This window comes from Candoia aspera, chromosome 1, assembly GCF_035149785.1.
Source record: "Candoia aspera isolate rCanAsp1 chromosome 1, rCanAsp1.hap2, whole genome shotgun sequence".
In the NCBI taxonomy this organism is placed as follows: Eukaryota; Metazoa; Chordata; class Lepidosauria; order Squamata; family Boidae; genus Candoia; species Candoia aspera.
Window position 1 is genome coordinate 231,826,590 of NC_086153.1, and position 24,527 is coordinate 231,851,116.

General features: G+C 42.2%; 2 protein-coding genes across 2 annotated transcripts in view; one reads left to right on the forward strand and one right to left on the reverse strand.

Moving 5' to 3' along the window:
* DTX4 (deltex E3 ubiquitin ligase 4) overlaps positions 1-7,721 on the forward strand; it is a 40,024-nt gene extending 32,303 nt beyond the window's left edge. The window contains exons 8-9 of the mRNA XM_063289118.1: positions 1,642-1,731; positions 3,018-7,721. Coding sequence (XP_063145188.1) covers positions 1,642-1,731; positions 3,018-3,251 — 324 coding nt within the window. The 3' untranslated portion in view covers positions 3,252-7,721. The remainder of the gene's footprint in view (positions 1-1,641; positions 1,732-3,017) is intronic.
* A 2,537-nt stretch (positions 7,722-10,258) lies between these two features.
* On the reverse strand, positions 10,259-12,695 carry MPEG1 (macrophage expressed 1). The gene has a single exon (XM_063292750.1). It carries the CDS (start codon positions 12,680-12,682, stop codon positions 10,511-10,513), a length of 2,172 nt encoding a protein of 723 aa, XP_063148820.1. The 5' UTR covers positions 12,683-12,695; the 3' UTR covers positions 10,259-10,510.
* Positions 12,696-24,527: the final 11,832 nt, after the last annotated feature.

Below are 24,527 nucleotides of genomic sequence, written 5' to 3' on the forward strand. Positions count from 1 at the left end.
TTTGGCTTCCCAGTCTAGCCCAAACCCTTAGTATTGCTTAGAAGTCTCCAGTTCAAGTAGCAAATAGCCCCAACCCAACTTAGCTCTCAGCCCCTACATTCTCAACCAGGTACTGCCGCCGCCGCCGCCTCCTTCTTCCTAGCATTTTCCTGCTATCGCAGGGTCTGCTTTTCGGATCCTGAAATGCCACTTTGCCTGATCGTCCGCATCCTCAGGGCATGGGCCCTCGATTTGCATGTCTTTATTGATGGTGTCTTGCCATCTCTGTTTTGGTCACCCACGTTGTCGCTGGCCATCAATTGTAAGATGGTAAACTATTTTGGCGACAGTTGTCATGAGTAAGGATGGCGAGCAGGGGGCTCCCATCCAGACTGTCAAGCGCATGCGTAGCACTGATGAATTGTTCAGCCATTCAAAGAGACACAGATCGGGACCGCCTTAACCCTTGGGGGTTATATGTCTGGGTTTTCCCACGCTTCTTCAGTTTGTTAGGATTCCTGTTATGTACTAGCAATAAATATTAGAGACCAAGTCATTGTCTCAGTGTGTTTCCTGGTTGTTAGGACAACAGTGGAAGGTTCTGCTCTAAGGACATGTCCATACCGATGAAGCCGGCTTTCTCTCATCTTCTCTGTAATTAATGACACACCTAGTTGTTGTCAGATGGCATCATTTGTGACGTGATCGAGCAGGGAGATGGCCAATATCCAACAGACCATACGCATTTCCATAACATGGAGGCGGCTCTCTATACCCTTTGTTGCTGCCCAACACTCGGTTCCATACAGTGCCACAGGGTGAACGATCGTCTTTTAGGTCTTAGATTTGAGACGGGTTGGTATTTGTTTGTCACAAAGCACACTGGAGAGTTCTCGCCAGCACAACCAGGCTGCATTCACCCTCGCTCGTACATCACCATCAATGCCACCATCACATTGGAGATGGGAGCCAAGGTACCAAAAGATATCCTCCTTTAAGTTTTCTCATTTATTTGGAGTGTCCCGTGGGTGGTTACAGTCTCTAGGTACTCAGTTTTCTTTATGTTCAGGTGGAGTCCAAAATGGCTGAGGCAGTCATTCCATGCCTGTACGTGCCACTGCAGTTCATTCCTAGTAGTAGAAGCAAGCATGACATCACCAGCGTAGAGTATGGTCCAAGATGCATTTCACTGCAGGTCTCGTGTGATGGTGTCCTTAACTCATATAAATAGGAGCAGCGACAGCACAGAGCCTTGATGTACTCCGACCATCACCAGAAAACTGTCAGGCCAGCTGAGCATTACACACGGCTACTAGTGTTCTTATATAGCGTTTTGACCCAGTTGATGAGTAGTTCAGGCACCCTGTGATCACGAAGGTTATACCACATTAGTTGGTGTGGAACACGGTCAAAAGCCTTTTCCAGGTCTACGAATGCCATGTGCAACGATTGGGTCTTCTCTCGATGTTTCTCTATAAGCTGGAGAGCTGCAAAAATGGCATCGGTAGTCCCGCAATTCCAACCAGGTACTGCCATCTGCCGAGACTGAATTTTCTTTACAGACAACTAAAAAGAGATTTTAGTTGATTTGTATGATGGTTATCTCAGTGGGATGTGTACTTTCTTTCCCCTAGAAGTAATAATATTTCCTATTCTCTCTAGGGACCAGAGCATCCGAATCCTGGGAAGAGTTTCACTGCCCGGGGTTTCCCTCGACACTGCTACCTCCCAGACAGTGAAAGAGGCAGAAGGGTAGGAGACATCTTGATATTATAGCAAATACAACAGTGTGTCTGTAGAACAGATCTAGTAATCAAAAACAGTGTATTCTGATGTAGGGCGAGGGTGCCATTGACTGACATCAGAGAGTTTCTTCTGAGCAACTTACACAACATTTGCTTATGTTGCTTTGGCTACTATGAAGGAAATAGGGGCCGAGAAAGTAAGAAGGATTGTATTCTAGTTGTTTCTAGCCAACAGAGTAGCTGAGGGTGATGGAAATTATAGTTGGACCCTTTGTGCACACTCACTTCCCCCTGCCCCTGCAACTGAGAATAATTATATATTGCCAGTGGAGAAGAGGAGATCCGATCTGCCTTGGATAGTTTGTTTGCTTGTAGTTTCAGTTATATTCCTTCCCTCCAAATGCTCAAGGAGTCATGTGGGATTCTTTCTCTCCTCCATCTCCTTCCTCTTCCCAATTTTATCTCTAAAATAAGAGAAAGTAGTCCAAAGCCAGTCAGTAATTTTCATGGACTCCTGATCTTAATCCAATGTCTTCCCTACTGAAAGCTCTGTTCAATGTGCTTGACATTAACAAGAGTACAGGTAGTCCTCACTTAACGACCACAATTGGGACCGGAATTTTGCTAAGCGAAGTGGTCATTAAGCGAATCCCATGCAATTTTACAAGCTTTTTTGTGGCAGCTGTTAAGCGAATCACCGCGGGCATTGAGCAAACCATGTGGTTAAGTGAATCACACGGTTCCCCATTGATTTTGCTTGCCAGAAGCTGGCCAGGAAGGTCGAAAATGGCAATCACATGACCATGGGATGCTGCGATGTTCATAAATGCGAACTGGTTCCAAGCACCCAAACCATGGTCATGTGACCGCAGGGATGCAGGTCGTAAGCGTGAGAACCGGTCGTAAGTTGTTTTTTCCAATGCCGTTGTAAGTCCAAACCGTCACTAAATGAATGGTTTAGTGATGGTCCCAATTGTGGTCATTAAGCAAGGACTACCTGTATTCCCCTATTGGAAGAGAAGGAAACCTGTCTGTGTAAAACACTTTGGAAGAAAGTTTGAAGCAGGAAAGTCCTCAGAGATAGCTTCTATTAGCACTTGTAATGTTCTTTCAGCTTTACAGATGAGCTTGTGGAATTTATCCATATGTATTGGGTGGATTTCTATGCACCAGAATCCAGATGTTTGCAAGAACATCAGTAGAAAAAAAATTGCAAGTGATTTTGCTTGTGATCTAGGCCCCTTCTGGTTTGGACACCCAGCTCTTCTAACACTCATCCATTTCCTCCTGCAGGTGCTGAAACTGCTGTTGGTGGCCTGGGATCGAAGGCTGATCTTTGCCATTGGCACTTCAAGCACCACTGGAGAATCTGATACAGTGATCTGGAATGAGATTCACCACAAGACGGAGTTCGGGTCTAATCTCACAGGCCACGGCTACCCTGATCCCAACTACCTAGATAATGTACTTGCTGAGCTGGCAGCTCAGGGCATTACAGAGGAGAGTATGATGCAGGAGAAGGACTGAAACCGTGGGAGGAAAGGGGAAGGACTTTGTCCTAGGGGCGGAGCGACAAGTATAGCAGCGTTTGCATGGATCACACTCCTCTCTCTTCCATTGTGCCTGCTCTGTCCTCTCATCCTCCTACCACAGGCCTCTTAAAAGGCTCAGCTGTGGCTATGCAGCAGTGGGCTTGCTTAAATGAGGAACTCCCAGCCTGTTCTCATATGAGGCCCACAGCACCTGACTAATAAAAAGCAAACAAACCTGGGAAGGTTTTTCTTGTTCCTCTTGAGCATGAGGAGGAGTGTCCTGATGAGGCCTGAGGTTATATTAACCTTAGTGCCCACAGCTGCTTTAGGTTTGTATCTCAAAAACGGGGTTTTGTCCCCCTCTGGGATGCAGGAGCATCTTGTGTCCATGAACAGCAAGGGATGGCTGTGGAGGGCAGGCAGCTGGGAATGGCAGAATCACTTGCAAGTCTAGAAGATGGCTTTGTTTCAGAGGTGCAGAGGATTGAAACCAGCCCTTGTCCGCTCTCAGTTGTTTCCTTATTTCTTACTTGCCCAGCTAGGTGCCTGGTTCCATGTTGTCATGTCCCTGCTGCTTTCATGTCATGGGCTCAATGGGAGTTAGATACACGCTGTTTGCTGGTCTGGTACTTCACTCCCTGCCAGCTTCCTTTGTTGAGAGGCTGCATCTGTAGTTCCCATCCAAGATAGCTGAGCAGGAGGCCTGCTTATTGCTCCGTAGTGAAGTAGACTGGAAATTCATTCTCTTGAATGCATTCCAAAATGGGTCAATGCATGCCAAATCTCTGTGGCCTGCTTCAGAGTGGATGAGAGCAGAATGAATTAATTGAAGCTAGTATTTGGACTGAACATGAAATAGGGGCCGTAAATCTCTTGGGTAGTGCCTGTCTCCAAAGCCAAGCCCTGTTTTTGCTTTTGTATCTGGGTATGCTGGATCAAGCTGGGCTTCTCTTGCAATACTGACTAGCCCTCTGGGTCAGACTGCATCAACTGACCTCCCAGATCAATGCTGAGCTGTGTGTCCCAGTTTTGTTCGTGAATTGCATCATTGAGGAGGGTGTTCTACATCTAATCTGTTTCTGTTGGGAGTTAGAATCAACAGAGTTCAGGGGGTGGTGAAGGAAAGACGCTTCCTGTCTCTGTCCCCACAGATCACAGTGGGTTCTTTGAACTATCTGTATGGGGGAGTCCCCTGGATACTGATTTGAATTTATTTACCTCATGTTTGGAGGATTTGTCACATATATTGTGTGTGGGTGTATGTATGTATTTGTAACGAATGAGAAAGAGACTTTGAGGGTAGAATGTGTAACACAACGGTACTTAAAAGTTAGACCTGAAGATAAGAACTGCCACTGCTCTTGATTGCCATGGTATTAAGGTAAGACCGCCGACCGTTTTGGAAGGGCTATGCCGGGGTTAAAATCATCTGGAATCTGGCGATTGGGGCATGCAGGATATGAATACTGTTACCAGTAGATGTATATGTACACCTACATATTTGATCCGTATATCCCTCACTCCTCACCTCTTTCATTTTAATTAATCCTGAGGCACTATAAAGCTCTCAACCTTCTTTGAAATCTCAGTGAAATAGGCTCAGGTGAGAGCGTAAAAGAAATGAACATCTTTTTGGAGTTGACCATATGCTTATCCAAGTGGGTAATGGTGGAAGTGTGTAAGAGGAAGAGCATAAAGGTCATGCAAGGATAAGAGTGCAATGTGTAAGTATTTAGGCACTCCTGAAGTTCTCATTTTCACTGGTATTTTTTCACAAGAAGAACGAAACATGCTCATATGCTTGCTTTCGTTGGAAAAGTGGAAGTATGTTTCAGTCTTCTCTTTTTTGGGCACCATGATACAGAAGTTAAAACAATATCCTGCTTGCTCTTTTCCCAACTCTTATGTCTCTCCTAACATTAAGTTCTTAAATCTTCACAATAGTAATAGTAAGAAGGGCTAGCAGATACCAATAGTTGAAGTGTCCTGGCTTCTGTCATACACAGAAATACCTTTTGTGGTAAATAAATGAATATAGGTAGTTGACTGATGACCAAAATTGGGACCAGAATTTTCATCATAAGTTGTTGCAATCATAAGTTGAGTCACCACATGACCAGACCTGATTTTATGACCGTTTTTAAGGCAGTCCTTAAGTGAATCATGGGTCGTTAAGCAAATCTCCACAGTCATAAGTGGAGCATTTTTTGCTGGAAAATGGCAAAGTTGCAAAATGCAATCACGTGACTGGAGGACATTGCAACTGGTTGTAAATGTAAGCCAGTTGCCAAGTGCCCGAAATGCGATTATATCACCGCAGGGTGGTGGTGTGATGTTTTGCGATGCTCGGAAGTGTTTTACAGGTTGTAAAGCACCCATTCCAAGGCCATTGTAACTTCAGATAATCATAAAATGAACAGTCATAAATTGAGGACTACCTGTAGTGCATTTCCCAGTTGGATTTGCAGTGACATCTTGTCTTAGTGGACAAGAACAACAAATTTCCTTTTCAAGGTTTTTTCATACCTCCCCCTTGCACCAAGTTTCCTCTCTAACCATGGCATTCCCTCATATGCAACTTAATCTCCAAGATGAGGGAGAGGGTTGGGAAGATCATTTTCCTGTCATCAGCATTTCCCAATGGAAGGGAGTCAATTTGCTTTTTTCCTTTGTATGGTTTTGGCTGACTGGTTTCTTCTTTTAATTCTCCAATTGTTTTGTTTTGTTTTAATTGCATCATAGTGAATAAGCAACCTGATACAAGACTCTTATCAGGAATGATAGTTTTTGGTTTCTACTTTTTGGGTCAGATTGCGTGGGTGCTGATAGTGGTATAGGGAGCGGGAGGGCAGGGTGTGGGAGCCACATTGTATATTGTTTGCTGTTTGTGAACGGTGCGTTTTGCACCCGTCTCTTAGTTTGTTGCCTTGCTTGAGGATGGCACCCTTGGGGTGTAACAATAAAAAGAAAATTCCACTGCCAGTTTGAATAATGTTTTGTGTTTGTCTTTTCTCAGTCCGTGCCTCTGTCTTTTGTTTATTTCTTTCTGTTTCCAAAGTGAATGTGTACAGTTTACCTTCCTGGGAGAACCGGGGGTGGAGAGGGGGCGTTTTTTCAATGACAATAGAAGTAAATGTTGGAATGTCAGATCAGCAGGAACCAACAGCAGTTATTCACTACAGTTAGCAATGGAGTCGTCCTAAGTGCTTTGTAGGAGAAGATAATCCTTAATCGTTTTGAGAAGAATCAAAATTTCACATTACAGTGTCAAAAAATGATGTGAAGGGGAAAAAAACAAAGAATTGAGTTATAAACGAACTTGGAAATAAACAAACAAACAAATTTATAGAGAAGTTCATTGTCAAGGACGGTCTAAGGCTTTCCTGAGAGTTTCTGTGATGTTAGACTGCACAACTAGCAGAAGTTAAGCGGATGTACCTCTTCCCCCACCCAAGCTGAAGTTGCAATGCTGGAGAAATCTGGATTTGCAGAATGTTTGCCTCTTGGGCAGTGATTACAGAATCAAAGATTGGCCAGAACTGGGTCAAATACAAACAAAATCCAACCCAGGTACTTGATGAAAAAGAGACTGGGTTGAATTTTGTTGGTTTCTTTTTGCTTTTTTCCTTCCTGTTAATTTATTTTGTACAACTTGGAATTATATTCTGTTCTATTTGTTTCCTTGACAAGCACAAAATATGCCAGGCAGCCACACAGTTGCTGTTTTTCTACATTAGCTTTAATTATTGCTGTTAGTTGGGAGCTCTTCTCTGGTTGCCAAGAAAAATACTGGAAATTAATGCTGAGTATTTATGAAAATTCAGGAAAAGAGGATGGGGCTGCTTTGGGCTTTTGAAGTCAAGAGTTCAACTCCACAGCTGTTTGTTCCTCTCTGATACTACTCCATGACCCATCTAGAGACTAAATTCCCAGTCTTTTTATTCTGTCGTCTCAATTACCAAATTATTCCACGCATATAATGTGATAACATGAATCCTAGAATGGGAGGATAAATAGGCTAAATATTATTCAGGTTGTGGCGTTTATTTTCTGAATCCAAAGACATTCTTATGCAGAAGCACTGGCTATCATTTTAGCTGTCAAAATGTTTTCTCACTGAATTTCTACCTGTGCATGTTTCAGTTCTTTTTATATAACTGAGTGCTACGTTTCTGCATCTTCTGTGTCCTTTAAAATGGATTCCTTTCTGTTCAGAACAATAAGCAATAAACAGGACAACGAAATACAGTAGAAAAAACTTTCAAAAGGTTGATGTGGCTCTTTGACTACTTCCTAAATTTCCTTTATGCAAAATGCTGTTTACTCAAGTGTATTCCTGTTAAATTTGCTTGGTATGTTTTTAAAAAGAGCACAGTATATATATTTTTGCAATTTGGGCTATATTTTAATGCATTCTTATTCATGCAATTTCCTTCGCTGGATCAAATAAACCAAATACATGTGATTTTCTAAGTGGCCTGCTGTGATTTTCAGGCAAATGATGGGCTGATTTGTAAAACAGGAGGAAAAAGGAGGGCAGGCACTGTGATTTAAAAAAAACAAAACAAGAATGAGAGTATCTCAAGTGCTGGTAAAAAATAACCTATTGTGTAGAAGCCCAGCAAGGGCACCACAAAAGCCCATGTCCAAAAGCTGGACTTTCCTCCCAGGGGTGGGGGGGCTGAATCATTGAGACATTGTGGAAAATTCCTTTTTTCCATCACCCTTCCCACGAGGATATGCATTCTTGTAAAGAAGAACTGAGCACAGAGTTCCTATTCTCAAGGGAATAAATGATGCTAATGCACCGGTCTTGTGCTTTATATGTGGGGTCGGCTCAAGGGGGGAAAGGAGGAAAAGAAGGAATCCTGTCTTGTTGAAAGATAGAAGCCCTCCCTACTGCCCTTCATTTCAGTACTTTATATCACTGAGCAAGATCTAAAATGTGAAGTTGCTTTGAATTCCTTCCTTTGTCCTCCCCCATTTCCTTCCATCCTTCCATCCATCCATCCATCCATGTATGTTTGTATCTGATAACATTTCAAAACATTGTCCCCATCCACCAAAAAATGCCAGCCATGCCCTGTGTTCTAGGTAAACTTTATTGTCCTCATGAAAAGAGAAATCAGGACTTGGCACTCATTATTACCTGACTTACTTCTACAGCATTTCTTGCAAAAACCTAGAACATATGTCCTGTTGGCTCCTCATATTATCCATTTTAAGTTTACAATTAGGGGATGCTGCAGAAAGTTTTAGCCAAGTTGCACTATCCAGTTACTTCTAAACTACAAGTGAGCATGACAGTCAACTTTTCCAATCTTCACATGTTGCCAGAGCTAAATAAATCCATAAAAGAAGGAAAAGAGTATTAGCAGTAATTTTTCCAAAGTGTAGGAATTGCTAAGCATGGAAAAAAAATGGGTTACAACTAGGGGATTTTAGTCAGTGGTGGGATGCAAGAGGAAAGAAGACTATTCTCTACGGTAAACGTCTTTACCATCAGTGGTAAAGATCAGGTCTTGTTGACCTTGTATGAGCTTAAAAACAAAAGATCTGGCTTGAGAAGTATTTGGATGGGAGATCACTAGGAAATCCCAGGGGTAAATGCTAGCCTGGAGGGTAGAAAAAGCACCATGGAAAAAGGCAGTGACAAACCTTTTCAGCATTACTACCAAAAGAAAGAAGTAGGTTGACAAAGTCATCAGGAGCTGAATGCAACTTGGACACTCATCAATCAACTATGAATGGCCCTTGGATTCTAGATAGCTTCCTACAAATCGCCATACAGCTCTTTCTCCACCTGATTAATAACCCTAAATGCAAAATAAGGGTGTAGATTGTCACTAAAGCTGACAGTAAGACTAGGTAACAGTTTGGTTTGGCTGTTGCATCTTACTAATGCTTTTCGTTGCTGTGTTTTCAAAATGTCTCACATAACTAACTATTAAGGGCTGTAAATACAGGCTGAAAAGAAGTTTCCCTATGTTCTTTTTGAATAGAGAAGGGATAATCCTCTTGATTTAAAATGGGAGGATTTTCCATGCAGTTGCAATCTGCTATAGTGGTATGATAGTTCTTGTCAACCTGGAGGCTGAAAAGACAAACTGCTCAAGTACCCACATTCGTGTCCCATCGGACATGTTCTGCAACAGCCTTTCCTAACTGGGGGGCCCTCCACATAATGGACTTCAACTCTCAGAATTCTCAGCAATGACCATGCAAAGTGAAACATTCTGGGAGTTGAACTCTGCATAACCAGAGGGCATCCAGGTTGGAGAGGGTTACCCCATGGGGGATAGACCAACAAAGATTTTGGGAGGTAGGATATGCATATGTCTATCAGGCAGCGCTTGCACCTTCACATTTCTGATTGTGCTGACCTCCTGGAGAAGTGTGCTCTGCCTTGGATGCCATTGCAGCTTCTGGGCTATTCAAGGAGCTGTAATGAGAAAAAAGGTCACCCCACACAACATTCCTGTTTTATAGGAGGATCATTTCTGATTTATTCATACTACCACTGATTTGGGCATGGTGTGTCAGTATAAGGCACAAAAGCACAGACTGAAAATATGATATAAATGGTTATTTACAAGCCTTAGCTATAGTGCCGCTCACCATGTTGCCAGCCTGGGATTTTGCACATCCTCTGAAAGGCTGTTAAAATAGCCTCAAACAAATGCATAATCTTTACCTAACCACTGCATTGCCAGTGGTGATGTTACGATCTCTCCCTAGCCTTTTTAACATAATTCATCCAGATAACAACTTTCTTCTGTATGCCCATGGTAATCCCCCTAATCCACCCATCATCTTAACCTGCAACTTGCAGGCTGACCGCATGCAACAGAAGGACACGCGTGGAATTAATTTGGGTGCCGTCTGCCCTTGAGCCCACCTGCATGCAACTGTTCCTCTGTGAAATGCCAGAGCTGCTGCCACTTGATGTAAGCAGCAGCAGTCCAGATGGACCAATGGTCTGGCCCACGGAAAGCACAAGGGGAGACTTTTCATCCCTGATTTTGCATCTACCTACTGAGTATGGTGAAAGACATAGCAGAAAAAGGAACCCTGTAGCTGTGCTTGGGATTATAAATTACCTGTAATAAGATGAGGAAAAGCTTGTAGCAAAGCTTGTTAAGATACAGCCATCTCAAAGCTATGGACCAATAGCCGTACTAGAATTTTGGGAGCTGAAATCCAATACATGTACGTAAAAGTCACTAGGTTACCAATTAATAGTATTCTCCTCCACTAAACTGATTGTTTTTCCAGCTCTGACTGGAGTATATCCTCCGTTTCAACTAGGAGGCCATAGACAGGATTATTTGACATCAGACATGTCTCCTCTCCAGCTATCTTGCTGAACTCCCTTTTCTTGTACCTCTTACATACATGGACAATTAGACCAATTAAAACGGCCAAGCCGGTGGTGGCTCCAATGGTGACCCAAGCTGCTTCTCCATTTGACAGACTCCCACCAGCATCCCCACCTCTCTTCAGGTAGTGGAGCACATCATCAGGGTTGGCCAACTTCCATAGCTGAGTCTGCGGATCCTTGATCCAGGTCTGATCCCCACTGCTACTTGTAACGAGGATGATGTCAGCAGCAATGAAGCTGATGGCTGGCTTGCGAGTGAAGGGTGGCAGCTGGGCTTGAGGTAAAGTCTTATCTGTGAAGCGCCCGGCTTGAACACAATATTCCACTTGACACCCATCACTAATCAGAGCCATGTGCTGGCTAAATCCTGCTGGACACCTCTTGAGGTATGGGTCATTTTCTGTTCCATTATGCAATCCTGTCAGTGGGTTTCCAATCTGGCAACTAAAGAACCCACCAAAGGGCACAGAGTGCCGCTTTCCCCTTTCATCAGTACTCACACAAACTTTGAGCTGGTCAAAAAGCTTCAGTGGGTAGTACCTGGAGGGACAGGACTGAGCCTTAGTGACAGGATTGGTACTCTTGGCACTGAAGAGTCCTCCAAAGAGAAACGCTGAGTTTTCAGGGACCGGGCCTCTTGCTGCACACCAGTAGGAGCTAAACTGCACTTTGGAGAGTGTAAAAATGTCTTTGCAAAGCCACTTGCAGAATAGCTTCCAAACAACACAATCTTGGTGGCAATCCAAGTGGCTGAATCCTTCCTCACGTTGTTGGGACCTCAGTTGGATGGAGGTATAACCCACAGGACAGGAGAAGGCTCCAGTGAGGGGGTTCTTCTGCTCAAGGGCCTGGCAGAGTATGTCAGCATCAGGGCCTTCTAACTGAGCACACTCTTGATAGACTCCTCCAAAGGTAAAATTAGTTGCTGTCCCTTCACAGGTGCCATCATCCACATTGGCATAGAAGTTGAAGTTGGGTGAAGCTGGATTTATGCAGCCAGGGTAAGTGTTGAACATATAATAGCGGTCAATGGCAGATTCCACAGCCTTGGACAATTTCTTCAGAGTGGGGCTGGGCAGTCCTGGCAGATTGTTTGGGGTGATGAAGAATGGCAAAGGCAAGCCTGAACGGTCAAGAGCCACCAGCTGATTGATGATGCTTTGTTGCCAGGTTTTCAGGGTAATCCCAGGATAAAAAGGCAGTCCCCCAAAGCTCTCCACTCTCGAACTAGTACGGTTGCCCTGGTACTGCTTGGTGAAATAGTCTTCTGTGCCTGCTGAAACACTCACATCAAAGTTGATGACATTTTGGAAAGAGATGCCAGCCGCAGCGGTGATAGCATTTCTCATGGACCGACCTTCTTTCACAAAGGTAGATTTGATATGGTCCTCCTGAACAAGGCTGGCTCCAATATCTACTCCAGTGAGAACATGAGTGCCATAGTTCAACACTAAGATTTCTGCTAAGTAGTTAGCCATTTGAGTCTTGTTTCTCTCAAGGTGGCTAGCAATGGTGACAAGCTGCTGCTGGAAGCCTTCATCTAACTTTGCTGTAGGATCCATTTTTACAGAGTACATCAAATTCCTGATCTGAACTTTCGTAGCCACAGACTTCTCTCTCACTTGGTGAGTTTTCATCCTGCGGAAGTCACTGGAGAACCTGCCATTGATATAAGAAGAAGACAGCTCTGCATTGATGGAAACAGCAGTGGTACATTGGTAATCCATCCAAGACTCAATGATCTCTGAGTTCATCTCCAGTGAGCTTTGTTTAAGAGCAATGGTGAAGATTTCATTGGGGATGATGTAAGCCCCATCTTCTGTAGTTTTGCACAAACTGTAATTTCGGTTCATCACTCTACCCATATCCAAGTTCCTCAGATTATCCCAGCCACCTCCAGGAAGAACTTCCAATGTAGGACGGTTCAAGGCTTGTTTGCACTTCTGAAATCCAGTAGTAGGAGGATAATGCCCTGGTTGTTCTTGTGCACAGCATGTCCACATTATGAGCATCAAGGAGAGAGAGATTGCTGTAGAAGGACTCATGGATGCAGCAGTGCAAAGGACTAGCATTTGAATGGTTTAATCAGCCTGTTTGAGCTGTGGCTAACCTAATAGAGACTTCCGTCTTACGCGAAGATTAGGAATTGAAACATGAAACAAATGATATTGATTTGGAACTCCTTCTACCCAGGTCAGAGGCAGCTGTTAATATCTTTACTTTCCAAATGGAAAAAAGGTAGCAAATGGAGACGTGGATATCTCTGCCATTTATTTATTAAATAATTTGAGAAAGTATTACAGATGTAGGTATAAAACCCCAAGAGAGTTCTATCTGATCCCAGATAGTTTCAATACCACTGAAATTTAGTATTTCACATTTCCTGAAGTCTTCTAAACAAGATTTCTTCTAACAGATCTCAAATGCAAACTGTTCTGTTCCTATTTCCTTGGCCCCATATACTATACTCTAAGTAATCTATTTTTACAACCTCCTTTCACCATATGGGAACTGACCATCCAAATTCATGAATTAGTCATTCATTTGCTCCTATTTCCAGCACATGGCAATATTAACAACAGGATTTGAAATCCAGGACAGAAGGGGTCATAATAGGGAGAGTATAGAATTAGTATTGTGGGAAAATGAGAAAGAGACCATGAATCCCCCTGCTTCCCCCCTCAAAGGATGTATAGTCACCATTTCTTATTGCCGTAGAGGGCATGATAATACAAATTGCTAATATGATGGCCAAAGGACCATGGATGGAGAAAACTGATTGGTTCACATCTGAATCCAAACTCTTGCAATCTGCCTTTTACCAAAACACAATTATATTTCCATTTATACTTTTCAGGATTTACAGTGCAATTCTCCTGTCAAAAAAGCATGTTAGTGAAAATAGCATATAAAAATATTACATAGATGAAATTGGTTGCAAAAACATCTGCATAGATTTGCATACATTTCTTGGCGCAGGCTACATTTTTTTAAAGTCACAAACTATGATAGGAAGAAATCAATTGCCTATGGAAAAAATGAGAAACTGAATAAAGCTGAAATGGATAGATTTGTTCATCCAAAAGGAAATATGGAGTCACTAAGGCTAGGTGGTGAACAAGCTGTCTATTGTATATGACTTCCACCTTGTGTCTCAAAGCAACTCAGATTACTAGCACCATAATCATGTGTAATTTGTCCTTCTGGTGTAGACATACTTCTGAGAACTTGAGTGGTAACCTCTGGCTTCCTTTTCATAAAAAGGGGTGTGCCGTGAGTCTTTACAGAAACTGCTCAACTCCAGGAAGTTAGGAAAATCAAGGAAATGCTGTGGAAGATGGAAAAGATACGGCAGCAGAAAGTTTGGTCTGGCATCTTAACTTCTAATGTAGGTCACTTGCATCCTGGTACATCTGAATATCTATGAAACAAAGACAGGAGATAGCTTAATCTAGATCAAGGTGGCTGATTACTCCCGCTATCGCTGTACAATGATCAGTAAGCCTATTGTAAATGCTAGGATATTTCTGGTAAGCTGGTGAGATGCATCTAGAGGAGGAAGTTTAAACACATGCAGATGTTAGCCCAAATGTTTGTCTCATTTTGATTGCTTGCAAACTATCGGCAGTCCGAGCACAAGGGAAATTTCTATCCCACTCCCTGTTTAGATGGAGAAAATGCGATTCTGTTTTGATAGATACGAATTGAGACACAATAGAAAATCCACAATCAGCTGGAAAAAGAACACATCTCAGGTCATCAGACCCTTGGATCATAAACAACATCTGCCTAAGTGTCTTCCTCCTGATGTGCGCTGGCAAAATTGAATGGAATGAGGGAGGATAATCATGTGCTTTGAGTGAGATGGAGAGAATCCTGTGCACAAGGGAAACTTGAATTAAATGGCTCGGAAAACAATGAATTGGAACATGATCAGGTTGCCAGATCCTGTTTTGATAATAAAGGCATCTCCTCCTCTGACCTTCCTGTGACTTCTCCTAGTCACAATGCTGCAAGAATTCTGAGAGGCTGTATGTTCTTCTTCCTTAACACCTAGATTTTCAAGGGCCAGGGTTGCTTTGCGTAACACCTGCTTTCTAAGACAGTCTTAAGTCAGTGGGGCTTGGAGCCCATTCTTTCCCACAGACGTAAGGGTATTGACATCAGCCCTTTGACTGTTACATTGTCCTTGTGTGATGTGATGTAATCTGTGCATGCAACAAACAGGCTGACAGGCACACACATCACAGCAGGCGTTCTTAACCTTTTTGTGCAGTGGACCCCTTTGAGAGTCTGATGCAAGCTATGGACCCCTTCTCAGAAACATGTATTTAAACGTGTAGAATATACGTAGATTGTATTACAAAGGAAACCAATCATGCTCAATACAGTTATCAAACAATTAAAAAACAACGTATCTGCAAGAATAATTTTAGGTAGTGAGATTTGTGGAAGTTAACATTTTTGGAGTCTAGAGGCCATAAGTTACTGAATGGAAAGCTAAATTTCAGTCAGACGTTAGTGAATATAAAGTTGTACTTTTATTTCCAATCCAAGTTCTCACTCCCTCTGAAGTCATGAACCCTCAGCAGGTTTGTAGACCCCAGGTTAAGAACCCCTGCGCTCCAGCAATCTGCGCTAGAGAGACAAAAACACTTAGGGCCCTCCACTGCGTGCCTCCTATGGGGAAAGGATGTCATGGCTATTGTGTCACCTATGAACTGACTCCTTCCATGACCTGAGGTCTGGTGCCATGGGAGGCCTAACAAAGCCTACCCTTCATTTTGTTTTCCCATTTACAATAAAGTGCTACCCACAACTCCATGCTGTGTCCCATAGCCTGCCTTTTTAATATTCCTTCAATATGATTCCTTAATATTCCTTAAATAATATTTCTTCCTGCTCCCTACCCACAAAAAATATCTTGCACCAAAAGCAAGAAGTATCATGAGGCAGAGGGAGTGGGACAAAGATAATTTAAAATGTAGCAAAAAGCATTCACTCTCTCTCTCTCTCTCTGGGGCACGTGAGCGCCCATTATGAGTGAGTGAAAAATACTTTGGCTTGATGTCATAAATTATCTCAGGATTTCAGTTCTCCTTCTGTGTTTGCACACGATCAGAGTCCGCACAGGAGGCTCTGTACAAAGGGGGAAGTGAATGTTGGTTCCAGCAGATATGAAATTATAAGCATCCTGGCTGAGTGAATTTCAGATCACAGCAGAAACATATACAGTGGATGGAGTGTTCAGTGGGAAGAAATAGGTGAGTGGGAAAAAGACCTGTTCCATAAATGGTCTTTGTATTGCCATTTAATCCCTAATTCAATGGGCTGGCTTTGTTTTTTGTTTTTTTTAAACATGACGCCTTCTCTGATTTTTAGAAAAGGAGGAGTTGGCCCTGGCTTTCAGCATTACTCACTGAAGTTGTCATGTTAATTTCATGAATAAGGAACAATGCTTTTCCCCCCTCACATGTCTTTTCTGACTTCCTTGTTCCTAACTTCTTTTTTTCAGAACAGATTCAGCTGAGAAAGATTCTAAAGGGAAATTCTGAGTGGGAAGTTGGTCCTTACAGGTGGTGACTTAAGAGTTAGAAATGCAGGTCAAACATACTTCACTCACATACACACACACACACAAAATGGAAAAACTCAAGTTTTGTGAAATAAAACAAACCTAGGAACTTGTGCAGGCGTATGAACCCATTTACCTTAGAGGGCTAAACAGGGATATTTTATTAACTTCAGTGGAAGTGCAGGTGGTTTGCCAGACACAATAAAAGTCAGTCTTCTGATACAAGCACCATCCTCATTTAACTTCTGTTCCTGCATTCCTAAATTTTTTAGCAACTGGAAATAAAATGACTCAGATTTTCCCAATACAGAAGCTTGATGTGTTGAAATACAACATCCCAATCAGCAATAAATGCTGGGTTGATGGGAATGCAGCCTAATCCATTTGCACCCTTTGAATTGGAGAAGGCCAATCTAGGCCAATCTACTTTGTGTGCCCTTTAAATGGCAGTGGCTCTTGCTTTTTTAAAGATATCCTTCAACTGAAAGTTGAATTCTGATGTGTCCTAACATATCGTTTGTATTTAACATCGTCTTTGTTTCCCTAGTTCACTAATGAGAAAAATAACATTGTTATTTCAGTTCATTTATCGAAGAGAATTCTCAAGCAAAACATAATGTTCTGTTCCTTACTACAATTCCTATGTTTTTATGGTAATAACATCTCCTGAAGAATTTCTACGCCCTGAAGGTGTTCTAGTCATGGGCCTATTTTCATAAACCTCCATTACAATTGTTTATTTCTGGTAGAAAGGAATCATTAGGTGGGAAATTCCAGCTTATACTTGAAATGTCTACTGGTATGGGAACAAGGCTACATATAGGGGTTTATTTTTTGAAAACTAGACATTTTATTACTCCTTCCTGTTACTAAGAGCAATGGATTGTGGCCATTTGTTCCAAGAACTGAATTGCCTCTGTGTCAATTCACTTGACGCTCTTCAAGGTAATGGGTGACAAAACTTACAGATTTTATACAGTTTGAGGCTATCTTTGAATGGTATTAAAATAAAGGAGGAAAACACCAATAGAGCTAAGGATTATTTAAACTTGCCACATTCATGTGGTGGGAACAGATGAGAGTAACATCATGTCAGAACTTGTTTCTGCCACAGTTAGGTACACATGGGAAAAGTCCCTAAATTTTGGATCCTCTAATGTAGGTGCTTTAGGACATAAATTCTTTTCTTTCTTTTCATGACATCTATATGATCCTTTTGTTCTCTTTTATCCTGTATATTAATAAAGTTCTTGATTTGGAATCTGAAGTTTGAGTACATACTTTTGATAACTCAGAAAGTCCCCACCCTATCTAGAAGGCTGATCTTTCAAGTAATGTGCTTAAACCAAAGGAAAGAGTAAAGTTGCAAGCAATGAAATGGGATTTAGCCAGCAGCAGGTCTGTCCCACTTTGAAACCAGAAAATCCTCTCTCACCACTCAAGATTTATTTTAAATTAAGGGATAGTGGAAGCAACAAGAAAAAGAAGTGTGGCATGCTGACCTCTTGGTATGTTTTTTTTCCCAAAATCCTTCCACAAAGGATTAGGTATACTGAACTAGGGAAGTTTGTAGGAATTTTTTCTAATGGTGCATTTACATTTCAGATGAGGTAGTACCTTAAAAGCATAAGCATTACTTCCAAATTAAAATATGTAGGCCTCATTCAAATCAGTAGAACCAGCTAGTCATGACATTGCCAGCATCAATGATTTTTTTGGTGCCTTCAAGTCAGCATTGACTCCGGGTGACTGCCTGGACTCGACCTTGCAGAGTCCTCCTGTGTGGACTCTATCATGTGCAATGAGAATTATGGGTAGCTAATTTAGGGCACCTGCCCATCGTCCTTTTTTATCCCCAAACTCTCAGTACTTTAATGGAACAATGGACTTGAGCTGTAACAAACAAGATCTGGATCTGACAACTGCTAGAAACAGAGAGTAACTATGGTGTTTGATTTCTCAGGTACAGCAACATAGGCTGGAATGGCCTCCTTTTCTGCACCTACCTCTTTGGGGGCACATGCGGACCAGTGGTATGAGATTAAACAAACCCTGATGAACAATCCTGAGACATTTTGGGGGGAAGGGCCAGCTCTCCTGAGTGAAAGAGGGCATTGCTGTGACTGAAACAGTAAATCATTGGATTCAACAGACATTCAGCTTTAACAGACAACTCTTCTCCTCAGTTTGTCCATTCAATAGAGGGGTGGTGTGTGTGTGCACCTTAAAGTCAGTGTTTACTCCTGGCGAGACCCTGCAGTTTTCTTGGCAAGGTTTCAGACGTGGTTTGTCATTGCCTGCTTTCTAGGGTTGAGAGAGTGACTGGCCCAAGATCGCCCAGCTGGCTTTGTGCCTAAGGCAGGATGAGAACTCATGGTCTCCCAGCCTTAACCACTACACCAACTGGCTCTCTAATAAAGGGTTTACTATAATCTAAAAGTGATTTGTGATCTTCCCTTCTATTTGAAATGCTGAGAACAAAAGTAACTTGATCTACCTGTCCTGCTGCAGGTCCCACCGCAACAGAAATCCCCTTACCTTACCTCCCCCCCGCCAAAAAGAAGGAAAATCCCATTCCCCATCTGCCAAGTGTTGAAAAGGAGGAGGAAAATGGCAAAATATCTTGTTAATTTCACCCCTGCTTGTTTTGTCTGAAGGAGAATTGAGAAGTCCTCAAAGTAGCCTTTTTTTGGACCTGATCTGAAACTCAGGAGCCAGGAAGGCTGAAGCAACAGTTTCCCCCATTGAGAAAATGGAAGTGCAAAATCCTTTGAAAAATTAAGTACAATCCTTGTTTTAGCATGGTTTTAACTTATCACAGTGGATTCTATAATAAATCAATTCAGCTCTCCAACCCTGTGGAAGTTGGGGTGACACTGAAGTCCAGGGGTGCTTTCAAACAACTTGCATGGAAGGGTTCTTAGGATCAAAGCTTAAAACAATCCATTGTAGTATAGGTTTTGTAGGCTAGAGTCCAATGTTTTGCTCCACCTTTAAAGTGTCATGAAATTCCTTATTTTTGCTGCAACAGACTTAACCCAGTTACTCTTCAGGAATCTGTGATATGTTTGTATTTCATCTCCAGTTTTGATGTGCAGCTGTGAGACTTCAGGTATGATTTACTAAGTTAAACAAAGAATCTTTGGTCTTCAGTTGATCAAGTTTATTTTCTGTATTATTCTGGTATTTTAAATATATTTTATTGCCTGTAGTAGAAACACTCACATGCATAAACCTACATTTAAGAGTATTAGCAATGGTATAATAGTAAAAGGTGATGAAAGAAAAAAATCTATTCTAAACAAAACTACAGAATGTGTGACCAAATTGCTCAAAACTCTTCTTTGCCCCTTTGTTGAACATAGACTGAAATGTTGACAAACAACACATATCAGCAATCCCGTGTTAAAACGAGTATCTTGCTGATAGAGCAATACAATCTCTCACACATGCACAGACACAGATATTGAACCAAGCCAATCAATGAAAAAAGAGCCACAGTTGTAATGAAATCTGCAACTTATAGTCTGTTTCCTATAGCTCCCAAGATAAATACAGGCACCAGGTAAATTCTAATTAGGAACTGGAAATAAAAAGATTAGCAGCCTAATACTGGAAGCAAAGCAGAAAATATGAGAAACATTTAATCCTTTGAAGAGACTTCAGTGGGAACTTAAAAGCAGTAAGACATTTCTAACTTCCATAGGAGCATGAAACAATATGTGATTGCCACAGATGTTATAATTGCAAAAATGGCTGGAAATCTGACAAAATATTGACAATGCCTCTCATGAGCCACATTTCTCACTTTAGAAAAGCCTTTCCAATATACCTGTATCTTCTTAGGGTAGCCTGGAAAGACCACAATGCAGGATTTATTCTCCTCTCCCCACACAATCACAGTTTGTCTAGTGGGACATGGGTTTGGCTACAATTCATTTCTAATGGCATCATCTGAGAAACATCATGATGAATGGCTAAGGCTGACTAACAGTATGAAAGGGGGGGGGGAAGGCTGACTCACAGTATGAAAAAGAAATGTTGGAAATCGATGAGGCCTCTTAATATCTAATGATAATTCCAGCAGAGTTAATGCTCCCATATATGAGGGCCTCCAAAAACAGAATGGGCTGGCCCTTCTCTGCTTGTTCAGGGACTCCAACCATGCTGAAATTGAACTGATGAGCCTGCCATTTAAAGAACCCAACGGTTCTTGTTCACCTTCCCCAGAACTTCCAACTAAGAGATTCTGTTCCCAGCTGCATCCAGTCTAGCACTTAGAGTATTACTAGTAATTTTAAAAACTCTCATGCCCTCCAACATTTCCCTAGGATCAGAGGTAATGCTGCTGTTCTAAGCATCTGACACAACAATTACTTGGAAGGGAGAGGACTGGCTAAACCTCCGTGAGCACCACCCAAACTATCCGCTGCTCAGTTACGCTGGTTTGAAATTCTGGGAATCCTTATCCCGACACAACTGGAGGGTTCCAAGTTGGGGAAGACAGAATTAATCACACAAATGAACCTGTCAAATTCTGACTTTTGCTGTGTCACCAGCACAGTGCTGTGCCCCTGGGGGTTACTGGAAAACTGCACATATCTCTTGGCTGATTGGCATGCTTCCCTAACACTGAATTCTTAGTGGCTGAATTCAGGACACCACAATGTGAAAGAGAGGCTCTTGTCTCCAGATTTCCTCATCCTTTTGCATAGATTTCCTCATCTGTTGTCAGTTTGCCCATGAGGGGAAAGCTCATATCTATAAACAAGCTTTTCAGAAACGTATAACCCTAAATAAATCTGCATCAGCTGGACTGTCATGTCCAGGAGAGCAGCGGCATCCACATGCAATTGCTGCTCTCTGAATGACGAAAGTGATGTCACAGCATTGCACCACAAGCTCCACCCTTTCGGGGGCAGGTGTGTGAGGTCACAACATACGTAGGAAAGCGGTGGGGCTTGCCCTGCAATGCCCTGTGGTTGCTTGCATCACTCTGCCCCCCTTGCAAGCACCTCTGCAGGACAGAGTAGTGGTTACAGTGTTATACCTGGTCAGGGGAGATCAAGATTCAAATCTATCCTCAACCACAGAAGCTGCCTGTGGTTATTTTGGGGCCAGGCACTGTCTTTCAGCCCAGTTTACCTCACAAGGTTGTTGTTGTTATCTGGAAAAATGGAGTGTCGAGAATGAGGCCCTGAACTTCTAAAAGGAAGGTGAGGTAGACATCTCATTAACAACCCCCCGCCCCGAGAATTATGATTTGGGGAGGTGCCAAGAAAGGGTTTCAGTTCTTTATTTTACTGCATAATAGTTTTACAAAGGTCCTGTCCTAACAGTCAGGAACCACGCTGAGATGAGGAATAAGTCTCTAGTGTTTTATTACTGCTGCGTTAGACAGAAAATCCTAACAGACTGAAGAAGCGTGAGAAAACCCATACAGATAAACCTCAAAAGTCAAGGCGGGTCTGTTCTGTGTCTCTTTGAATGGCTGCTCAACTCCTCACTACTACGCATGCGTTTTCCCCCCTGGATAGGGCCCCCTCCTGCTCACCATCAGTGCTCATGACAGGTCCAGCAATGTTTTGACCACATAAATCACATAATTATTTAAACTGAAAACCAATTTGACATTTTCTAGAATAAATCTGTATGAGAGGGATCCATTTCAAGCAGTGCCATATTTCTCATCCTGTGCAGCTTAGAAAGGAATTCCAGGGCCAACCTTCAGTCCTAAATACCAGTTTCTAAGGAAACGACCCCCACAACCTCATCATCCAAGCAGGAGGCAGGTTGGAGGTGCCTTTTATGTCATCAGCTAGTTGGCAGAGGGTTCGGTAACAGTCTGTGGGAATGACCTTGAGAGACAGGAGCAAGAGCCGCAGCCTAGACAACTGTCATGCAGAAGGTATCTCGGGCCACAGAAGGAAAAGGGGCCCTCCCTAGTTTTCTGAAAAGTAAAAGTAAAGGAGGGGAGAATTGCTTTCAGACTTGTGAGGTTCTGTTACTGTAGCCTTACAATAAAGGTGGTGTTAGTACTCATGGTTTTTGCTTCTTGTCTGGACTACCTCGAAGGGCTGATGGGTTCAAAGTGCTTTCTGCATGGATCTGAAACCACCTCTGGTGATGCTCTCTGTTGCCTTTGTCCCTAAGCAAGCTATCTCTGATGCCAGAGAGGGAAACAAAGACATCTAGTTCCCCAGCAAAAAAATCACCCTCTGCCCAGGAGGAGCACAGCTGCTTGGGCCCTCACCCCAGCCATTCTGTAATAGACAGAAGATCCTTCAGCTACAGGAAACAGGTGTTGGGTTTATGAAAAGAAACAGCTGAGGGCTTTACAGTTTGAAAGAAGTGGGGGCTAATGGGGCCCCTCCTGACTGGCCACAAAAAGGGGAATCACAATAAGGATATGGTTACAAATCAGTTATGCTACCTTGCCATGGACTTCCGGGCATTGTTCCCATGTCATTCAGGTAGTAGCATTGTTTGGTTGCAGTGCTCTTCCCTTTCTCCTCCCTCTGGTGACAGCAATCCCTCCACCCCTCAGCTTCTACTGAGCAAATTCCAGCCTAAACATGAAAATAGCCCTTTCTCCAATTTGGTAATTCACAGAAAAGAAATTGTGACCCTAAAGTTAACCTTTCCCAACTGGTGTCTTTCAAAATTATCAGACCACTTCCTATAGTCCTCAGATGAGATTGGCTGCTCTCAAAATTATGGGAATTGGATTATGGAAATTGAAGTCCAATGTATCTGGAGGGCAGTACCTTGGCAATGGCAGATGTGGTACATTGGTCTTAGAAACTAGAGTGAGAGATCCTGGTTTAAATCTCTGTTCACCTCAGACATTGGTCAAATTATTCCTTTCCAGCATCAGTGTTTGAATATATCTGTGACCCATGTTCAAGGTTCAAGGTTCAAGCTTAACTGTGCCCAGAGCTGGTTAGTTTGGGGACTGTGGTTCAGGACAAAAATCTGGAAACTGCTTGGCATGCTTGGACTGCTTCAGTTCATTAAAAAAATATTTGTGATATGCTATTAGTTTGCAGAGTGAGCTGGACCAAATAATAGGATTCCAACTCATTCTCACCTGATCCAAGGTCATCAACTTCATCTTGCCAGTTAATTAACTATGTAAGAATAGCTCTGCTGGATCAGACAGACATTCCTTAACGAGATGCAGATAGAATGGTCTCAAAGAGCACCTGGGGATAAATGTTCTGCTCCCCAGAAAGAAGTATTTTCATATGATTTTGGTGATGTAGTAATAAATTGCCATCATCACAGTGATTTCCTCCATAATCATCCCACTTGCTCACCACATTCCATGGGAAGAAATGTCATAATTTAATGGTGTATTGTGACTTTGTTTTGGTCTGTCCTGAGCCTCCCACTGCTCAGTTTTACTGGTTGAACCCAGATTTTAGCTACTAGTATTAGCTACTATTGTTAGAGTCATCAGAAAAGAGGACAAACTACAATACTAAATTGCATGGATTAATGTATATTTCATTACTGTAATTTATCTAGATACATCTCACCATGCCTAAGTAGGGGCAGCACCTAGCTAACATTAGTAGATCTCAAAAACTATCCAGAGTCAGACCTGGCTAATATTTGGATGGGAGACCACTAGGAAATGCAAGAGAAAATGGGAAGTTAAAAAAATTCCAGAAGGTGGCAATGGGAAGCAACACCTGTATTGCTGCCAAGAAAACTGGATGGACATGTGTCCATAAAGTCACTAAGAGTTGGGCTTGACTTTGAAGGAGGTTTTCCATTACATTTTACCCTGTGGAGAAGAGTGTGACCTATATGTTTGCTTAATATGCTCATTGCTGACTGATGTGAATTATTTATTTTCTTGAGTATGTTATATCCCACTCAAATGTGTTTAAAGTGGATACTTTAAATGTTTCAATAGTAGAGAATATTTGCTGAACTGTTGGGAACTTGGTTGCTCTTGATAATGTTACTTAGTCTGCAGGAAAACCACCAAGCTCAGAAAACACCAAGAACCCAACCCTTTAAGAATTACTGTCTGAGGAAAATAAAGTACCTAGATAAAGCCTTCACTTTAGAGTGAGAATGCCTTACCCAAAATTTAGAAGGATCACTCATTTAAAAGGTACAGAGAGAGAGTCAATTATTATTATATCTTATTGAAGATATAAGATGTAAGTTAATATGCATAAATATGGAGCAGATTAAATTAATGAAGCTCATAAGATATTTCAGACATTATCTTAGACAGGGACCTCTGGTTATTAGGATCTGTCCAGGAGTTAATTTACAACTCTTTTTGTTGTTTATTC